At 22.5% G+C, this 20516-nt stretch overlaps 1 protein-coding gene across 2 annotated transcripts in view; it reads right to left on the bottom strand.

Moving 5' to 3' along the window:
- LOC145241368 (testis-expressed protein 47-like) overlaps positions 1–20516 on the bottom strand; it is a 381126-nt gene that overhangs the window by 269408 nt on the left and 91202 nt on the right. For both annotated transcript variants that reach the window (XM_080104242.1, XM_080104243.1), the window contains exon 6: positions 6256–6319. In XM_080104242.1, coding sequence (XP_079960368.1) covers positions 6256–6319 — 64 coding nt within the window. The remainder of the gene's footprint in view (positions 1–6255; positions 6320–20516) is intronic.

The raw sequence follows: 20516 nt of genomic DNA, 5'->3' as shown, positions 1-20516 counted from the left end.
AAAAAAATAGAAATGGAATTTGCCAGGTGAAGGTCGAAAGACAGCATTACGAATATGCATGCGTAACGTAATAGCTATTGATTCATGTTTTAATTTTTAGCCTTGCAGCAAACATGTCTTCATAGCTCAGACACTAACGTCAAAGGAAAAAGTAAATGGTAAGCTGAACGTTTTGGTTTCAATTCTCGGTGGTGGCGCACGAGTCTTTTTTTTAACTTTTTAAATTATTACTATACATTGGGTTCTATCTATCTATCTATCTATATATCTATAAAAGTGAACATGTCTGTGTGTCTGTCTGTGTGTGTGTACATTTCCCTACGCAATAACTCTGCCGGGCAACCATGCTAGTCTATATATATATATATATAGAAGTGAACGTATGTGTGTGTGTGTGTGTGTGTGTGTGTGTGTGTGTGTGTGTGTGTGTGTGTGTGTGTGTGTACATTTCCCTACGCAATAACTCTTTTTTAACTTCAATTTTTTTTTTAATTTCAATTTTTAGTCTACAGACTCGAAATTTGATATACAGGGTACTGAGATTTGGGAAAATCGATGTGATCGGTTTTTGGCCAGAAATTTGGCGATTAAGGGGTCAATGTTCAACGATTTGACCTTTGAGAACTCTACCTAACTCCTCCAACAATTTTGGTCTACACACTTGAAATTTTAGATACGGGTTCCTTGGACATGGATCTGACTTAATAAATTGATTTGAGCCCAAAACAATAAATTTTAAGGGGTCATAATAGAGGTCAAAGTTTTTAAAAATTGACCTCTGCGGTCTCTTCCAAATTACTCAGACAATTTCTGGTCTAAATATTTGAAATTTTACATAGAGTATTCAGACATAGGGCAAGCTTTTTCATCAGTTTGGGTCGAAAATTTTTAGTTACCAATATATAAATGTATTTATGTATGTCTGTTTGCATGTCTGCCTTAAACTTTCAATAGAGGCGACGGATTTTACCAAGATCAGTATCGTTTTAAAGTTCTACCTTTCATACGACAAATATCAAAAACTTGGCTAAAACCATTAATATCTTCTCCTTCAACTAGGCACTTTTCTACAGGGGATGGGGTCACTTTTTTCACCGATATTTTTGAAAGTTATCCTCTCCTTTAGATTGTCTAGCCTTAATTTTAAAAAATGTCGCTTCCGGTTTGGCGGTGGTCGTAACAGCATAAACGTTAAGTTTTACCCCGTTCTTTTCCTCTTTTGCAGTACGGGTTCGAGCCTGCCTTCCTACTACCACTTTCTTCTTTTTTTTTTTTGCTCAACATACACATCCAAACACCCGGGCAACGCCGGGCTGAAATGCAAGTATATCTATAAAAGTAAATGAGTCTGTGTGTGCGTGTGTGTGTGTGTGTGTGTGTGTGTGTGTGTGTGTGTGTGTGTGTGTGTGTGCATTTCCCTACGCAATAACTCTGTCAATTTTTAGTCTACAGACTCGAAATTTGATATACAGGGTACTGAGATTTGAGAAAATCTATGTGACTGGTTTTCGGCCAGAAATTTGGCGATTAAGGAGTCACAGTTCAACAATTTGACCTTTGAGAACTCTACCAAACTCCTCCGACAATTTTGGTCTACACACTTGAAATTTTAGATACGGGTTCCTTGGACATGGATCTAACTTAATAAATTGATTTGAGCCCAAAACAATAAATGTTAAGGGGTCATAATAGGGGTCAAAGTTAAAAAAATTGACTTTTTTTTTTTTTTTTTTTTGCTCAGCATACACTTCCTAACACTTGGGCAACGCCGGGCTGAAATGCTAGTACATCTATAAAAGTGAACGTGTCTGTGTGTCTGTGTACATTTCCCTACGCGATAAATCTGTCAATTTAAGTCCACAGACTCGAAATTTGATATACACCGTACTGAGATTTGGGAAAATCTTTGGGATTGGTTTTCGGCCAGAAATTTGGCTGTTAAGAAGTCACAGTTCAACGATTTGACCTTTGAGAACTCTACCAATCTCCTCCGACAATTTTGGGTCTAAACACTTGAAATTTTAGATGTAAGTTCCTTGGACATGGATCTAACTTAATAACTTGATTTGAGCCTAAAACAAATATTAAGGGGTTATAATAGGGGTAAAAATAAAAAAAACGCCGGGCTGAAATGCTAGTATAATATAATAATAAATACGAAATCTGCATTAATAAAAATTATCATATTTAAGCATATTTTACGATCGGGCAATGCCAGGCGGCCTGCTAGTACGAAATAAAAGTCTGTTTTTTTTTTCCATGCGATTATATAACATCCTGAAAATACCTGGAAAATAAAAAAAAATAAAAAAAGACCAATAGTGCAGAAAGGGGTACTAGGCAAGCCGACAAAAATCACACTTATAAATATCGAATTCTTTCCTTGTCTTTGTTTCCTTTGGATAGTATCTACATGTTAAACCGTGTGTAATGACTATGATACAAAAAAACACTATTGCCAATGTCCATCTAAATAATTTACTTGATTTTAACTTAAAGAAAAGAAAGAACATGTAGCGTTGGTCCTAACTTGATACAAACGACTGTCACATCTTTGGGAATGCGCCAACATCTACACTAGCAATTTAGAATCTTTTCTCTTCTCTGCAACCTCTCTACCACAGAAGAGACGTTGCGAGCCTGTCTTTGTTTTATCGTTATTTCCATGGCAAGTGCTCGTCTGAGCTCCAATCTCTGGTCCCCCCTCGCCAATTTTTCACGATAAACACCCATCTAGCTGAAATCACTGTCAATAATTTTTTGCACTCTTTATCTGTGCCTAAATCAAAACATAGATTCCATGAACAAAGCTTCTTTCTTAGAACTGCACGCCTGTGGAACTCTCTTCCGTTTGCCTGTTTCTCCCCCTTAAGTAAGATACTTTATCAAATCTCCATTACTAACGATTACTACGATATTATCCCATTGATTACTGTACACGCAATAACCCTTATCCCCAAGTGGCCTCCGGGCCTTGATAAGTGGTGACCTCCATGTGAAAAAAGAATGCAATGAATAAACAGTTCGCCATATAGTAATTGTTTGATTCACCAAATAGATGTTGTAAACGGAAAAGATATTGTCTCATAGAACAATGACATTCTGCATCTAGTCTGGTGCACTGCAGCATCTGATGTGGCTATACAGCTTAAAGCTGAAATTAGTTCTCCATGTGCAGAGGGGAAGGAAGGAGGCCTAGGTTTACCCAGTTATAAGGATCTCTCTTTCGGCACTGCAGACAAAGTTCGATGGATAGGCAATCCAATACGGTCATCCAATCCAATACGGAGCCAGTGTAACTGCAGGAGTTGCCGGAAAGATGTTGCAGTGCTTCATCATCCATCCAAACCGAATTTTTTGCCAGAGTTTATTCTCTTGACCTTTGCCTTTCCCAAGGAATCCTCAAAGTAGTGGAATTATTTGCCCATAGCTGGTGAAAATTTGAAAATATTTCCAATTTTGACGAAAACAACGGAGATCTTTATTGTACTCACGTTTGTATCAAACTGAAAGCGAAATTCTTAAATGATTATTCTTAAAAAGAACCGGACACGAATTTCATAACGGTGAAAATTGAGAAAATATTTCCAAATATTTCGGAAAAGATAACAGCATGATTAATAAAAAAACGTTTTATATTTTTACAAATTTATAGTTGCCTAAGAGATATTTTGAATGATTAAATTGTTTTGTAGAAAAAATTAAAAGTTGTCGTGTCTGTTGAATGGTTCCAGTGTGCATGTTGACACGATTGCTCAACACATGTGTGCCTGTATAACAATGTGAATTTAATAGTCATTCTGCCTATTTAACCTTTGTTAATGTTTTTATTACTGTTTACTTTAGTTAGTTTTGAGAGATCAAGAGAGCTAACTCTTGGTACTAACACTTGATTTCATTACGATTTGAATATATATCCGATGGGTATTTAGTTCTCTTCCAAAGGAAGACCTATGACACCGGGATCGAAAAATGGGATTGAGAAATCAGCCCCCCTCGAGGAGGGGAACTCTGACCTGCAAAAAGTACCTGGGCAGCCCGTTGATATTCTATGGTAAGAGCCTCTCAGACGATTCGCAATAACTAATCGTTTCTCAAAGAGAGAAGGCAAAGCCTGAAAGTATCGACCTCCTAGAACTGCACAAAAACGAGCATTAAACCAAAATCAACAGGGACCAGATAATTACCGGAATTGTTTCATCTCTGTTAATCGAGGTTGGGGGGCGAGAAGAAAATTCCTTTTAAAAATAGACGTTTTTCCCTTTAAGACTGCTATCTGTATTTCGTTACAGCTTCCTTTTTCACGGATTGTTTCTAAGAATTTTTTTATGATTGTTTTAATTGGGCTTGTTGCTTCAGACCTGGTCATATTTTGTTATCTTTTCCCGTTCAGCTCTATTAAGGGCCTAGCAATTTGGAACGGTGACAGCAATAATGAGCGCAGTTCTTACGGGCTTGTTCCATATTATAATGTCTGGTTTGACACTGTCATATGAACAAGCCCAGAAGAACTGCGCTCGTTATGGATGTCACCGTTCTCAATGATTATGTATGCGTGAATTGAGGATTTCTTTTTCGTCGCTTAGTCTTGAATGTCAAGGGGATGGGCGTAATGTCGTTTCACATTCCGACTTGTTTCTTGCTCTGGTGGACTCTCTCTCTCTCTCTCTCTCTCTCTCTCTCTCTCTCTCTCTCTCTCTCTCTCTCTCTCTGCTTTTAGTTGACTGTTGTTGTTGTTGTTGTTGTTGTTGTTGTTGTTGTTGTTGTTGTTGTTGTTAGAAGAAGAAGAAGAAGAAGAAGAAGAAGAAGAAGAAGAAGAAGAAGAAGAAGAAGAAGAAGAAGAAGAAGAAGAGTTTGAAACTTTGGATATTTTTAGTTGAATTTTCTTTCTTAAACATCAGGTCAATTCCTTTGACTTTAGACATTCAAGCTGTATTAACACTATCGCCATTCCTAACGGGCAAGCCTTTTGCAAAATTATAAAAGAAATTGTATTATCAATCTGATTAAGCCCTTTTTAGTGGCTTTTTGTCATGTTTCCAAGCTTTTCAATTACAATGGGATTCGCCTTGACTGTCATACAGTGCGACGTGTTGATATATTATTATTGTTTCATAACATTCTTAACTTTATGATGTTTCTTTTATTTTTTTTTATTTTTTTTTCTTATTTTTTATTTATTTATTTATTTAGGCATTCAAGCTATACCTTAACGCTTTCGCTGTTCCCAACAGGCAAGCCTTTTGTAAGATTGTAAAAGAAATTGTCTGATTAAGCCGTTTGTCGTGGCTTTTCGTTATGGTGCCAGGCGTTCCAATCACAATGGGAATCACCTTGACTTCCTTACATTTACAGAGTCTAATTCCCATTTTCGATCTTGGTATTTCATTTTTATTATTATTATTATTATTTTTATTATTATTATTATTATTATTATTATTATTATTATTATTTGAAAATTTTAGAAATCTAAGTAATGCTGTATAATTTTATATTAAAAGAAAAATCATGAAAAGGAAAAAAATATAAAGTTTATATAATTAGGTTGAATGTTAGTGAAACTATAAGGAAAAAAAATTTAATAAAAATGATTTTTAATTGAATAAAACAATTACTAGTTTTCTTATTTCAATAATGAATTTGCATTATCGCAACAGTCGACTGCCATTGATTTCTCGCTGGCAATGACAATAGGTCTTCACTGGAACTTGAGTGACAATAAGCCTAACCCAAGGCTCCAGCCCCTTTCGCACTTATCCAGTGGAGGTCCGGTTAGTGCTTTCACTTTTCGGTATTTCCATCCTCTTTGATCTTTCGACTACAATTTATTATTATTATTATTATTATTATTATTATTATTATTATTATTATTATTATTATTATTATTATTATTAGAAATCGGAATTACACACAGACTCGCAAAGTTTATAGTTTCGAACGAGCGAGAATCATTTTTATTGGTTGAAAGATGACGACTAAACACCTATATGAAATTATGATTTTCTTTATTTTAGGAGCGGACACAACATTGTGTATTTGGATGCATTCTAGTTTGACTCAATATAAATATGAAGAAACGGAAAGACAGCAGTAAGCTAAACGAGTGGAGGAAGGAAGAGAGTAGCTTATTACAAATAATTTGGAATGCGTTTGAATTTATTTTCTCTTTCATGAAAAACGAAGGAGATAAAGAGAAAGAATTAAGAAGGGGGAGAAAGAGCGAGACGGAAATAAAATGTCCGATTTTATCCTTACCTTGTTGAGGGAGAAGTTCAGGGTGTTCTCCGTGAAGGTTCTCCAAACATTTTACAATCTCGGCCTGAAAGAAAAAAAATTCGTCATATTTTAGACATTTCAGAAGCTTCGTAAACATTTATATTTTTGTCATCTGAAAAACCCTTGACATTTACACCGTTCATTCACCACAGTTTTAAATGTGAATAAAAACAAGTACTCTTTATCACAGTTGCCTCCAGAAGTCTGGTGTTGCGCCGGTGGTGCCCGAGACAAATTGCTTTGTGGTATATCCCAAAGGGATGAGGGGTCCAAACCTGAAGTATAAGCAAGAATTACAATGACAGCCGCAACTCTGGCTAAGTTAAACATCGCTTGGAAGGACAAGCCAATCAAGTTCAGCACAAAGATATCACTCATGCGTTCCCTTGTTCAATCAGTTTTTCTGTGTGCTTGTGAAACATGGACCTTTACAGCAAGAATCAGAGAAGAGGATTCAGGCCTCAGAAATGAGATACTTCAGAAGACTGCTTGGTATCTCTTACAAAGACCACATAACCAATTAGGAAGTCAAAAAAAGAATAAAGCAAGCCATTCATCCTTATGAAAATCTTCTCACCAAAATCAGGAGGCGCAAACTAAAATGGTTCGGCCGCATAACAAGAGGAGAGAGGCTTGCCAAGACACTGCTCCAGGGAACAGTCAGAGAAGGAAGAGAGGAAGACAGAAGAAGAGATGGGAAGACAACATCACAGAATGGATAGGATTGAAACTGAGCGAGGCGGTCACACATGCAGAGGACAGGAAGGATTACGAGGACTAGTTGAAAGGTCATCTGTAGTATCCTAACGGCCACGGGGCAGGTGAAGGTGAACCGTCCAATCAACCTCATTTTAAATGTGAGCACAAACACATACTTTTTACAATGGCCTACAGAAGTCTGGTGATGACCGGCGATGCCCGGGACCAATTGCTTCTTGGTATATCTCAGTATTCCATGGCCTCCATTTAGTTACAAGAGATAATAAACACCCCATGTAAGGGTAGCTTCGCGTTTTACTGTTAATACGGGGTTGTGCAATCTCTAACCACATATCCTGGGTCGGTACTGCCTGATTTAAGTAAGGAGAAGAGATCCAGGACGAATGGAAACACTTCCAGGAGCACATATAGCACCTGAAATACCCAAATGGTCACCCATTTTGTAACTGATCAGGCCCAAGGTCGTTAACTTCGATGACTTAATGAGAATCGGTATGTCAACGTGATTATTCCGTATGTAGTATAAGTCATAGTACTAAAAATATTAGTAATGTCACTAAATAGGGTTTGTGGGTGATATGAGAAAATAAGACTGCCTATGCATTAAAATGTTGCTTATCTTAAACAGTATTAAACGAAGAGTAATTTTGAGTAAAAAGTTAATTTATTTTAATTATCTAAACTCGAGAAATACTCAATTAAAATCTGTAAGCATTGCATAAAACATTCAAGATGGCTGCATCTCGCAATTTCGTAGAGCAAGTAGCAGCCTTGATCTTGCGATCAAAAACCAAGACCGAGTGAAAACACAAAACTTGACAAGTCGGAAAATGCCATTGAAACAACTGCTTATTAATATATTTCTATTAGTAAAAAGAAATTAAAAAAAAAACAATTCAAACAACTTTTATTTTTACTTATGTAAAATAAATAAATAAAAAATAAATGCAAAAGAAATAACATGAAGAATAATTTAAACAACTGTTACACAACATTTTTAAAGTAAAAATTTATTTTATAATTAAAAATTAAAAATAATTTAAACAGCTTTTAAACAATTTTTATTTTGAATTAAAAATCATTATTATAATTTAAAATCAATAATAATTTAAACAGCTTTTAAACAATTTCTATTTTTAATTAAAAATCATTATTATAATTTAAAATGGCAAATAATATAAACAGCTTTTAAACAATTTGTATTTTCAATTAAAAATACTTTTTATAATTTAAAATGGCCAATAGTTTAAACAGCTTTTAACCAATTTTTATTTTTAATTAAAAATCGTTATTGTAATCAAAAAGGACAAATAATTTAAACAGCTTTTAAACGATTTTTAATTAAATTAAAAATCATTTTTATAATTTAAAATGGCAAATAATTTAAACAGCTTTTAAACAATTTTTATTTTGAATTAAAAATCATTATTATGATTTAAAATGGAAAATAATTTAAACAGCTTTTAAACAATTTTTATTTTAAATTAAAAATCTTTTTCATGATTTAAAATGGCAAATAATTTTAACAGCTTTTAAACAATTTTTATTTTTAATTAAAGATCTTTTTAATAATTTAAAATGACAAATAATTTAAACAGTTTTTAAACAATTTTTATTTTTAATTAAAGATCTTTTTCATAATTTAAAATGGCAAATAATTTAAACAGCTTTTAAACAATTTTTATTTTAAATTAAAAATCTTTTTTCATAATTTAAAATGGCAAATAATTTAAACAGCTTTTAAACAATTTTTATTTTTAATTAAAAATCATTATTATAATTTAAAATGGCAAATAATTTAAACAGCTTTTAAACAATTTTTATTTTAAATAAAAAATCTTTTTCATAATTTAAAATGGAAAATAATTTAAACAGCTTTTTAACAATATTAATTTTCAATCAAAAATATTTTTCATGATTTAAAATTGACAATAATTTAAACGGCTTTTTAACAATATTTATTTTAAATTAAAAATCTTTTTCATGATTTAAAATGGCAAATAATTTAAACAGCTTTTTAACAATTTTTATTTTAAATTAAAAATCTTTTTCATAATTTAAAATTGAAAATAATTAAAACATCTTTTTAAAAATTTTTATTTTTAATTAAAAATCTTTTTCATGATTTAAAATGGAAAATAATTTAAACAGTTTTTAAACAATTTTTATTTTTAATTAAAGATCTTTTTCATGATTTAAAATGGAAAATAATTAAAACAGCTTTTTAACAATTTTTATTTTAAATTGAAAATATTTTTCATAATTTAAAATGGCAAATAATTTAAACAGCTTTTTAACAATTTTTCTTTAAATTAAAAATCTTTTTCATGATTTAAAATGGAAAATAATTTAAACAGCTTTTAAACAATTTTTATTTTAAATTAAAAATCATTTTCATAATTTAAAATGGCAAATAATTTAAACAGCTTTTAAACAATTTTTATTTTAAATTAAAAATCTTTTTCATGATTTAAAATGGCAAATAATTTAAACAGCTTTTAAACAATTTTTATTTTAAATTAAAAATCTTTTTCAAAATTTAAATTGGCAAATAATTTAAACAGCTTTTAAACAATTTGTATTTTAAATTAAAAATCATTATTATAATTTAAAATGGCAAATAAATTAAACAGCTTTTAAACAATTTTTATTTTAAATTAAAAATCTTTTTCATAATTTAAAATGGAAAATAATTTAAACAGCTTTTTAACAATATTTATTTTAAATTAAAAATCTTTTTTATGATTTAAAATTGAAAATAATTTAAACGGCTTTTTAACAATATTTATTTTAAATTAAAAATCTTTTTCGTGATTTAAAATGACAAATAATTTAAACAGCTTTTTAACAATTTTTATTTTAAATTGAAAATCTTTTTCATAATTTAAAATTGAAAATAATTAAAACAGCTTTTTAAAAAATTTTATTTTAAATTAAAAATCTTTTTCATGATTTAAAATGGCAAATAATTTAAACAGTTTTTTAACAATTTTCATTTTAAATTGAAAATATTTTTCATAATTAAAAATGGCAAATAATTTAAACAGCTTTTAAACAATTTGTATTTTAAATTAAAAATCATTTTCATGATTTAAAATGGAAAATAATTTAAACAGCTTTTAAACAATTTTTATTTTAAATCAAAAATATTTTTCATAATTTAAAATAGAAAATAATTTAAACAGCTTTATAACAATATTTATTTTAAGTTAAAAATCTTTTTTATAATTTAAAATGGCAAATAATTTAAACAGTTTTTAAACAATTTTTATTTTTAATTAAAGATCTTTTTCATAATTTAAAATGGCAAATAATTTAAACAGCTTTTAAACAATTTTTATTTTAAATTAAAAATCTTTTTCATAATTTAAATGGCAAATAAATTAAACAGCTTTTAAACAATTTTTATTTTAAATATAAAATCTTTTTCATGATTTAAAATGGCAAATAATTTTAACAGCTTTTAAACAATTTTTATTTTTAATTAAAGATCTTTTTAATAATTTAAAATGACAAATAATTTAAACAGTTTTTAAACAATTTTTATTTAAATTAAAAATCTTTTCCATAATTTAAAATGGCAAATAATTTAAACAGCTTTTAAACAATTTTTATTTTTAATTAAAAATCATTATTATAATTTAAAATGGCAAATAATTTAAACAGCTTTTAAACAATTTTTATTTTAAATAAAAAATCTTTTTCATAATTTAAAATGGAAAATAATTTAAACAGCTTTTTAACAATATTAATTTTAAATCAAAAATATTTTTCATGATTTAAAATTGAAAATAATTTAAACGGCTTTTTAACAATATTTATTTTAAATTAAAAATCTTTTTCATGATTTAAAATGGCAAATAATTTAAACAGCTTTTTAACAATTTTTATTTTAAATTAAAAATCTTTTTCATAATTTAAAATTGAAAATAATTAAAACAGCTTTTTAAAAAATTTTATTTTTAATTAAAAATCTTTTTCATGATTTAAAATGGAAAATAATTTAAACAGTTTTTAAACAATTTTTATTTTTAATTAAAGATCTTTTTCATGATTTAAAATGGAAAATAATTAAAAAAGCTTTTTAACAATTTTTATTTTAAATTGAAAATATTTTTCATAATTTAAAATGGCAAATAATTTAAACAGCTTTTTACCAATTTTTCTTTAAATTAAAAATCTTTTTAATGATTTAAAATGGCAAATAATTTAAATAGCTTTTAAACAATTTTTATTTTAAATTAAAAATCACTTTCATAATTTAAAATGGCAAATAATTTAAACAGCTTTTAAACAATTTTTATTTTTAATTAAAGATCTTTTTTATAATTTAGAATGACAAATAATTTAAACAGTTTTTAAACAATTTGTATTTTGAATTAAAAATCATTATTATAATTTAAAACGACAAATAATTTAAACAGCTTTTAAACAATTTTTATTTTTAATTAAAACTCATTATTATAATTTAAAATGGCAAATAATTTAAACAGCTTTTAAACAATTTTTATTTTAAATTAAAAATCTTTTTCATGATTAAAAATGGAAAATAATTTAAACGGCTTTTTAACAATATTTATTTTAAATTAAAAATCTTTTTCATGGTTTAAAATGGCAAATAATTTACACAGCTTTTTAACAATTTTTATTTTAAATTGAAAATATTTTTCATAATTTCAAATTGAAAATAATTAAAACAGCTTTTTAAAAAATTTTATTTTAAATTAAAAATCTTTTTCATAATTTAAAATGGCAAATAATTTAAATAGCTTTTAAACAATTTTTATTTTAAATTAAAAATCTTTTTCATTATTCAAAATGGCAAATAATTCAAACAGCTTTTAAACAATTTCTATTTTAAATTGAAAATCTTTTTCATAATTAAGTATGGCAAATAATTTAAACAGCTTTTAAACAATTTTTATTTTAAATTAAAAATCTTTTTCATGATTTAAAATGGCAAATAATTTAAACAGTTTATAAACAATTTGTATTTTTAATTAAAGATCTTTTTCATGATTTAAAATGGCAAATAATTTAAACAGCTTTTTAACAATTTTTATTTTAAATTGAAAATATTTTTCATAATTTAAATGGCAAATAATTTAAACAGCTTTTTAACAATTTCTACTTTAAATTAAAAATCTTTTTCATAATTTAAAATGGCAAATAATTTAAACAGCTATTAAACAATTTTTATTTTAAATTAAAAATCTTTTTCATAATTTAAAATGGCAAATAATTTAAACAGCTTTTAAACAATTTTTTTTTAAATTAAAAATCTTTTTTATAATTTAGAATGACAAATAATTTAAACAGCTTTTAAACAATTTTTATTTTTAATTAACGATCTTTTTCATAATTTAAAATGGCAAATAATTTAAACAGTTTTTAAACAATTTTTATTTTGAATTAAAAATCATTATTATAATTTAAAACGACAAATAATTTAAACAGCTTTTAAACAATTTTTATTTTTAATTAAAACTCATTATTATAATTTAAAATGGCAAATAATTTAAACAGCTTTTAAACAATTTTTATTTTAAATTAAAAATCTTTTTCATGATTAAAAATGGAAAATAATTTAAACGGCTTTTTAACAATATTTATTTTAAATTAAAAATCTTTTTCATGATTTAAAATGGCAAATAATTTAAACAGCTTTTTAACAATTTTTATTTAAAATTGAAAATCTTTTTCATAATTTAAAATTGAAAATAATTAAAACAGCTTTTTAAAAAATTTTATTTTAAATTAAAAATCTTTTTCATAATTTAAAATGGCAAATAATTTTAACAGCTTTTAAACAATTTTTATTTTAAATTAAAAATCTTTTTCATAATTTAAAATGGCAAATAATTTAAACAGTTTTTAAACAATTTTTATTTTGAATTAAAAATCATTATTATAATTTAAAACGACAAATAATTTAAACAGCTTTTAAACAATTTCTATTTTAAATTAAAAATCTTTTTCATAATTAAATATGGCAAATAATTTAAACAGCTTTTAAACAATTTTTATTTTAAATTAAAAATCTTTTTCATAATTTAAAATGGCAAATAATTTAAACAGCTTTTAAACAATTTTTATTTTAAATTAAAAATCTTTTTCATAATTTAACATGGCAAATAATTAAAATAGCTTTTAAACAATTTTTATTTTAAATTAAAAATCTTTTTCATAATTTAAAATGGCAAATAATTTAAACAGCTTTTAAACAATTTTTATTTTAAATTAAAAATCTTTTTCATGATTTAAAATTGAAAATAATGTAAACAGCTGTTTAACAATTTTTATTTTAAATTAAAAATCTTTTTCATAAATTAAAATGGCAAATAATTCAAACAGCTTTTAAACAATTTTTATTTTAAATTAAAAATCTTTTTCATAATTTAAAATGGCAAATAATTTAAACAGCTTTTAAACAATTTTTATTTTAAATTAAAAATCTTTTTCATAATTATAAATGACAAATAATTTAAACAGCTTTTAAACAATTTGTATTTTCAATTAAAAATACTTTTTATAATTTAAAATGGCCAAAAGTTTAAACAGCTTTTAAACAATTTTTATTTTTAATTAAAAATCGTTATTGTAATCAAAAAGGACAAATAATTTAAACAGCTTTTAAACGATTGTTAATTAAATTAAAAATCATTTTCATACTTAAAAATGGCAAATAATTCAAACAGCTTTTAAACAATTTTTATTTTAATAAGAAATCATTGTTATGATTTAAAATGGCAAATAATTTAAACAACTTTTAAACAATTTCTATTTTAAATATAAAATCTTTTTCATGATTTAAAATGACAAATAATTTAAACAGCTGTTAAACAATTTTTATTTTTAATTAAAGATCTTTTTTATAATTTTAAATGACAAATAATTTAAACAGTTTTTAAACAATTTTTATTTTTAATTAAAGATCTTTTTCATAATTTAAAATAGCAAATAATTTAAACAGCTTTTAAACAATTTTTATCTTAAATTAAAAATCTTTTTCATAATTTAAAATGGCAAATAATTTAAACAGCTTTTTAACAATATTTATTTTAAATTAAAATATTTTTCATGATTTATAATGGAAAATAATTTAAACTGCTTTTAAACAATTTTTATTTTAAATTAAAAATCTTTCATGATTTAAAATGTCAAATAATTTAAACAGCTGTTTAACAATTTTTATTTTAAATTAAAAATCTTTTTCATAAATTAAAATGGCAAATAATTCAAACAGCTTTTTAACAATTTTTATTTTAAATTAAAAATCTTTTTCATAATTTAAAATGGCAAATAATTCAAATAGCTTTTAAACAATTTTTATTTAAAATTAAAAATCTTTTTCATAATTTAAAATGGCAAATAATTTAAACAGCTTTTAAACACTTTTTATTTTAAATTAAAAATCTTTTTCATAATTATAAATGACAAATAATTTAAACAGCTTTTAAACAATTTGTATTTTCAATTAAAAATACTTTTTATAATTTAAAATGGCCAAAAGTTTAAACAGCTTTTAAACAATTTTTATTTTTAATTAAAAATCGTTATTGTAATCAAAAAGGACAAATAATTTAAACAGCTTTTAAACGATTGTTAATTAAATTAAAAATCATTTTCATACTTAAAAATGGCAAATAATTCAAACAGCTTTTAAACAATTTTTATTTTAATAAAAAATCATTGTTATGATTTAAAATGGCAAATAATTTAAACAACTTTTAAACAATTTCTATTTTAAATTAAAAATCTTTTTAATGATTTAAAATGACAAATAATTTAAACAGCTGTTAAACAATTTTTATTTTTAATTAAAGATCTTTTTTATAATTTTAAATGACAAATAATTTAAACAGCTTTTAAACAATTTTTATTTTTCATTAAAAATCTTTTTCATAATTTAAATGGAAAATAATTTAAACAGCTTTTAAACAATTTTTATTTTTAATTAAAACTCATTATTATAATTTAAAATTTCAAATAATTTAAACAGCTTTTAAACAATTTTTATTTTAAATTAAAAATCTTTTTCATAATTTAAAATAGAAAATAATTTAAACAGCTTTTTAACAATATTTATTTTAAATTGAAAATCCTTTTCATGATTAAAAATGGAAAATAATTTAAACGGCTTTTTACCAATATTTATTTTATTTAAAAATCTTTTTCATGATTTAAAATGGCAAATAATTTAAACAGCTTTTTAACAATGTTTATTTTAAATTGAAAATCTTTTTCATAATTTAAAATTGAAAATAATTAAAACAGCTTTTTAAAAAATTTTATTTTAAATTAAACATCTTTTTCATTATTTAAAATGGCAAATAATTTAAACAGTTTTTAAACAATTTTTATTTTTAATTAAAGATCTTTTTCATGATTTAAAATGGCAAATTATTTAAACAGCTTTTTAACAATTTTCATTTTAAATTAAAAATCATTTTCATGATTTAAAATGGGAAATAATTTAAACAGCTTTTAAACTATTTTTATTTTAAATAAAAAATATTTTTCATAATTTAAAATAGAAAATAATTTAAACAGCTTTTTAACAATTTTTATTTTAAATTGAAAATATTTTTCATAATTTAAATGGCAAATAATTTAAACAGCTTTTTAACAATTTCTATTTTAAATTAAAAATCTTTTTCATAATTTAAAATGGCAAATAATTTAAACAGCTATTAAACAATTTTTATTTTAAATTAAAAATCTTTTTCATAATTTAAAATGGCAAATAATTTAAACAGCTGTTAAACAATTTTTATTTTAAATGAAACATCATTTTTATGATTTAAAATGGCAAATAATTTAAATAGCTTTTAAACAATTTTTATTTTAAATTAAAAATCTTGTTCATAATTTTAAATGGCAAATAATGTAAACAGCTTTTAAACAATTTTTATTTTAAATTAAAAATCTTTTTCATAATTCAAAATGGCAAATAATTCAAACAGCTTTTTAACAATTTCTATTTTAAATTAAAAATCTTGTTCATAATTTAAAATGGCAAATAATTTAAACAGCTTTTTAACAATATTTATTTAAAATAAAAATATTTTTCATGATTTAAAATGAAAAATAATTTAAACAGCTTTTAAACAATTTTTATTTTCAATTAAAAATCTTTTTCATAATTTTAAATGGCAAATAATTTAAACCGCTTTTAAACATTTTTTATTTTAAATTAAAAATCTTTTTCATAATTTAAAATGACAAATAATTTAAACAGCTTTTAAACAATTTTTATTTTAAATGAAACATAATTTTTATGATTTAAAATGGCAAATAATTTAAATAGCTTTTAAACAATTTTTATTTTAAATTAAAAATCTTGTTCATAATTTAAAATGACAAATAATGTAAACAGCTTTTAAACAATTTTTATTTTAAATGAAACATCATTTTCATGATTTAAAATGGCAAATAATTTAAATAGCTTTTAAACAATTTTTATTTTAAATTAAAAATCTTGTTCATAATTTAAAATGACAAATAATTTAAACAGCTTTTAAACAATTTTTATTTTAAATGAAACATCATTTTCATGATTTAAAATGGCAAATAATTAAACTAGCTTTTAAACAATTTTTATTTTAAATTAAAAATCTTTTTCATAATTTAAAATGGCAAATAATTTAAACAGCTTTTAAACAATTTTTATTTTAAATGAAACATCATTTTCATGATTTAAAATAGAAAATAATTTAAACAGCTTTTTAACAATTTTTATTTTAAATTGAAAATATTTTTCATAATTTAAATGGCAAATAATTTAAACAGCTTTTTAACAATTTCTATTTTAAATTAAAAATCTTTTTCATAATTTAAAATGGCAAATAATTTAAACAGCTTTTAAACAATTTTTATTTTAAATTAAAAATCTTTTTCATAATTTAAAATGGCAAATAATTTAAACAGCTGTTAAACAATTTTTATTTTAAATGAAACATCATTTTTATGATTTAAAATGGCAAATAATTTAAATAGCTTTTAAACAATTTTTATTTTAAATTAAAAATCTTGTTCATAATTTTAAATGGCAAATAATGTAAACAGCTTTTAAACAATTTTTATTTTAAATTAAAAATCTTTTTCATAATTAAAAATGGCAAATAATTTAAACAGCTTTTTAACAATATTTATTTAAAATAAAAATATTTTTCATGATTTAAAATGGAAAATAATTTAAACAGCTTTTAAACAATTTTTATTTTAAATTAAAAATCTTTTTCATAATTTTAAATGGCAAATAATTTAAACCGCTTTTAAACATTTTTTATTTTAAATTAAAAATCTTTTTCATAATTTTAAATGGCAAATAATTTAAACCGCTTTTAAACATTTTTTATTTTAAATTAAAAATCTTTTTCATAATTTAAAATGGCAAATAATTTAAACAGCTTTTAAATAATTTTTATTTTAAATTAAAAATCTTTTTCATAATTTAAAATGGCAAATAATTTAAACAGCTTTTTAACAATATTTATTTAAAATAAAAATTTTTTCATGATTTAAAATGGAAAATAATTTAAACAGCTTTTAAACAATTTTTATTTTCAATTAAAAATCTTTTTCATAATTTTAAATGGCAAATAATTTAAACCGCTTTTAAACATTTTTTATTTTAAATTAAAAATCTTTTTCATAATTTAAAATGACAAATAATTTAAACAGCTTTTAAACAATTTTTATTTTAAATGAAACATCATTTTTATGATTTAAAATGGCAAATAATTTAAATAGCTTTTAAACAATTTTTATTTTAAATTAAAAATCTTGTTCATAATTTCAAATGACAAATAATGTAAACAGCTTTTAAACAATTTTTATTTTAAATGAAACATCATTTTCATGATTTAAAATGGCAAATAATTTAAATAGCTTTTAAACAATTTTTATTTTAAATTAAAAATCTTGTTCATAATTTAAAATGACAAATAATTTAAACAGCTTTTAAACAATTTTTATTTTAAATGAAACATCATTTTCATGATTTAAAATGGCAAATAATTAAACTAGCTTTTAAACAATTTTTATTTTAAATTAAAAAATCTTTTTCATAATTTAAAATGGCAAATAATTTAAACAGCTTTTAAACAATTTTTATTTTAAATGAAACATCATTTTCATGATTTAAAATGGCAAATAATTTAAATAGCTTTTAAACAATTTTTATTTTAAATTAAAAATCTTTTTCATAATTTAAAATGGCAAATAATTTAAACAGCTTTTAAACAATTGTTATTTTAAATGAAACGTCATTTTCATGATTTAAAATGGCAAATAATTAAAATAGCTTTTAAACAATTTTTATTTTAAATTAAAAATCTTTTTCATAATTTAAAATGACAAATAATTTAAACAGCTTTTAAACAATTTTTATTTTAAATGAAACATCATTTTCATGATTTAAAATGGCAAATAATTTAAATAGCTTTTAAACAATTTTTTTTTTAAATTAAAAATCTTGTTCATAATTTAAAATGACAAATAATTTAAACAGCTTTTAAACAATTTTTATTTTAAATGAAACATCATTTTTATGATTTAAAATGGCAAATAATTTAAACAGCTTTTAAACAATTTTTATTTTGAATTAAAAATCATTATTATAATTTAAAACGACAAATAATTTAAACAGCTTTTAAACAATTTTATTTTAAATTAAAAATCATTTTTATAATTTTAAATGGCAAATAATTTAAACAGCTTTTAAACAATTTTTAATTAAAATTAAAAATTATTTTCATAATTTAAAATATAAAATAATTTAAACACCTTTTAAACAATTTTTATTTTAAATTTAAAATTTTTTTCATAATTTAAAATGGCACATAATTTAAACAGCTGTTAAACAATTTTTATTTTAAATGAAACATCATTTTTATGATTTAAAATGGCAAATAATTTAAATAGCTTTTAAACAATTTTTATTTTAAATTAAAAATCTTGTTCATAATTTTAAATGGCAAATAATGTAAACAGCTTTTAAACAATTTTTATTTTAAATTAAAAATCTTTTTCATAATTCAAAATGGCAAATAATTCAAACAGCTTTTTAACAATTTCTATTTTAAATTAAAAATCTTGTTCATAATTTAAAATGGCAAATAATTTAAACAGCTTTTTAACAATATTTATTTAAAATAAAAATATTTTTCATGATTTAAAATGAAAAATAATTTAAACAGCTTTTAAACAATTTTTATTTTCAATTAAAAATCTTTTTCATAATTTTAAATGGCAAATAATTTAAACCGCTTTTAAACATTTTTTATTTTAAATTAAAAATCTTTTTCATAATTTAAAATGACAAATAATTTAAACAGCTTTTAAACAATTTTTATTTTAAATGAAACATAATTTTTATGATTTAAAATGGCAAATAATTTAAATAGCTTTTAAACAATTTTTATTTTAAATTAAAAATCTTTTTCATAATTTAAAATGGCAAATAATTTAAACAGCTTTTAAACAATTGTTATTTTAAATGAAACGTCATTTTCATGATTTAAAATGGCAAATAATTAAAATAGCTTTTAAACAATTTTTATTTTAAATTAAAAATCTTTTTCATAATTTAAAATGACAAATAATTTAAACAGCTTTTAAACAATTTTTATTTTAAATGAAACATCATTTTCATGATTTAAAATGGCAAATAATTTAAATAGCTTTTAAACAATTTTTTTTTTAAATTAAAAATCTTGTTCATAATTTAAAATGACAAATAATTTAAACAGCTTTTAAACAATTTTTATTTTAAATGAAACATCATTTTCATGATTTAAAATAGAAAATAATTTAAACAGCTTTTTAACAATTTTTATTTTAAATTGAAAATATTTTTCATAATTTAAATGGCAAATAATTTAAACAGCTTTTTAACAATTTCTATTTTAAATTAAAAATCTTTTTCATAATTTAAAATGGCAAATAATTTAAACAGCTTTTAAACAATTTTTATTTTAAATTAAAAATCTTTTTCATAATTTAAAATGGCAAATAATTTAAACAGCTGTTAAACAATTTTTATTTTAAATGAAACATCATTTTTATGATTTAAAATGGCAAATAATTTAAATAGCTTTTAAACAATTTTTATTTTAAATTAAAAATCTTGTTCATAATTTTAAATGGCAAATAATGTAAACAGCTTTTAAACAATTTTTATTTTAAATTAAAAATCTTTTTCATAATTAAAAATGGCAAATAATTTAAACAGCTTTTTAACAATATTTATTTAAAATAAAAATATTTTTCATGATTTAAAATGGAAAATAATTTAAACAGCTTTTAAACAATTTTTATTTTAAATTAAAAATCTTTTTCATAATTTTAAATGGCAAATAATTTAAACCGCTTTTAAACATTTTTTATTTTAAATTAAAAATCTTTTTCATAATTTTAAATGGCAAATAATTTAAACCGCTTTTAAACATTTTTTATTTTAAATTAAAAATCTTTTTCATAATTTAAAATGGCAAATAATTTAAACAGCTTTTAAA

This window comes from Euprymna scolopes, chromosome 20 (genome assembly GCF_053919585.1).
Source record: "Euprymna scolopes isolate OS-2025 chromosome 20, ASM5391958v1, whole genome shotgun sequence".
Lineage (NCBI taxonomy): Eukaryota > Metazoa > Mollusca > Cephalopoda > Sepiida > Sepiolidae > Euprymna > Euprymna scolopes.
The sequence above is the reverse complement of the archived record's forward strand: the minus strand, read 5'-3'. Positions and strand labels throughout refer to the sequence as shown.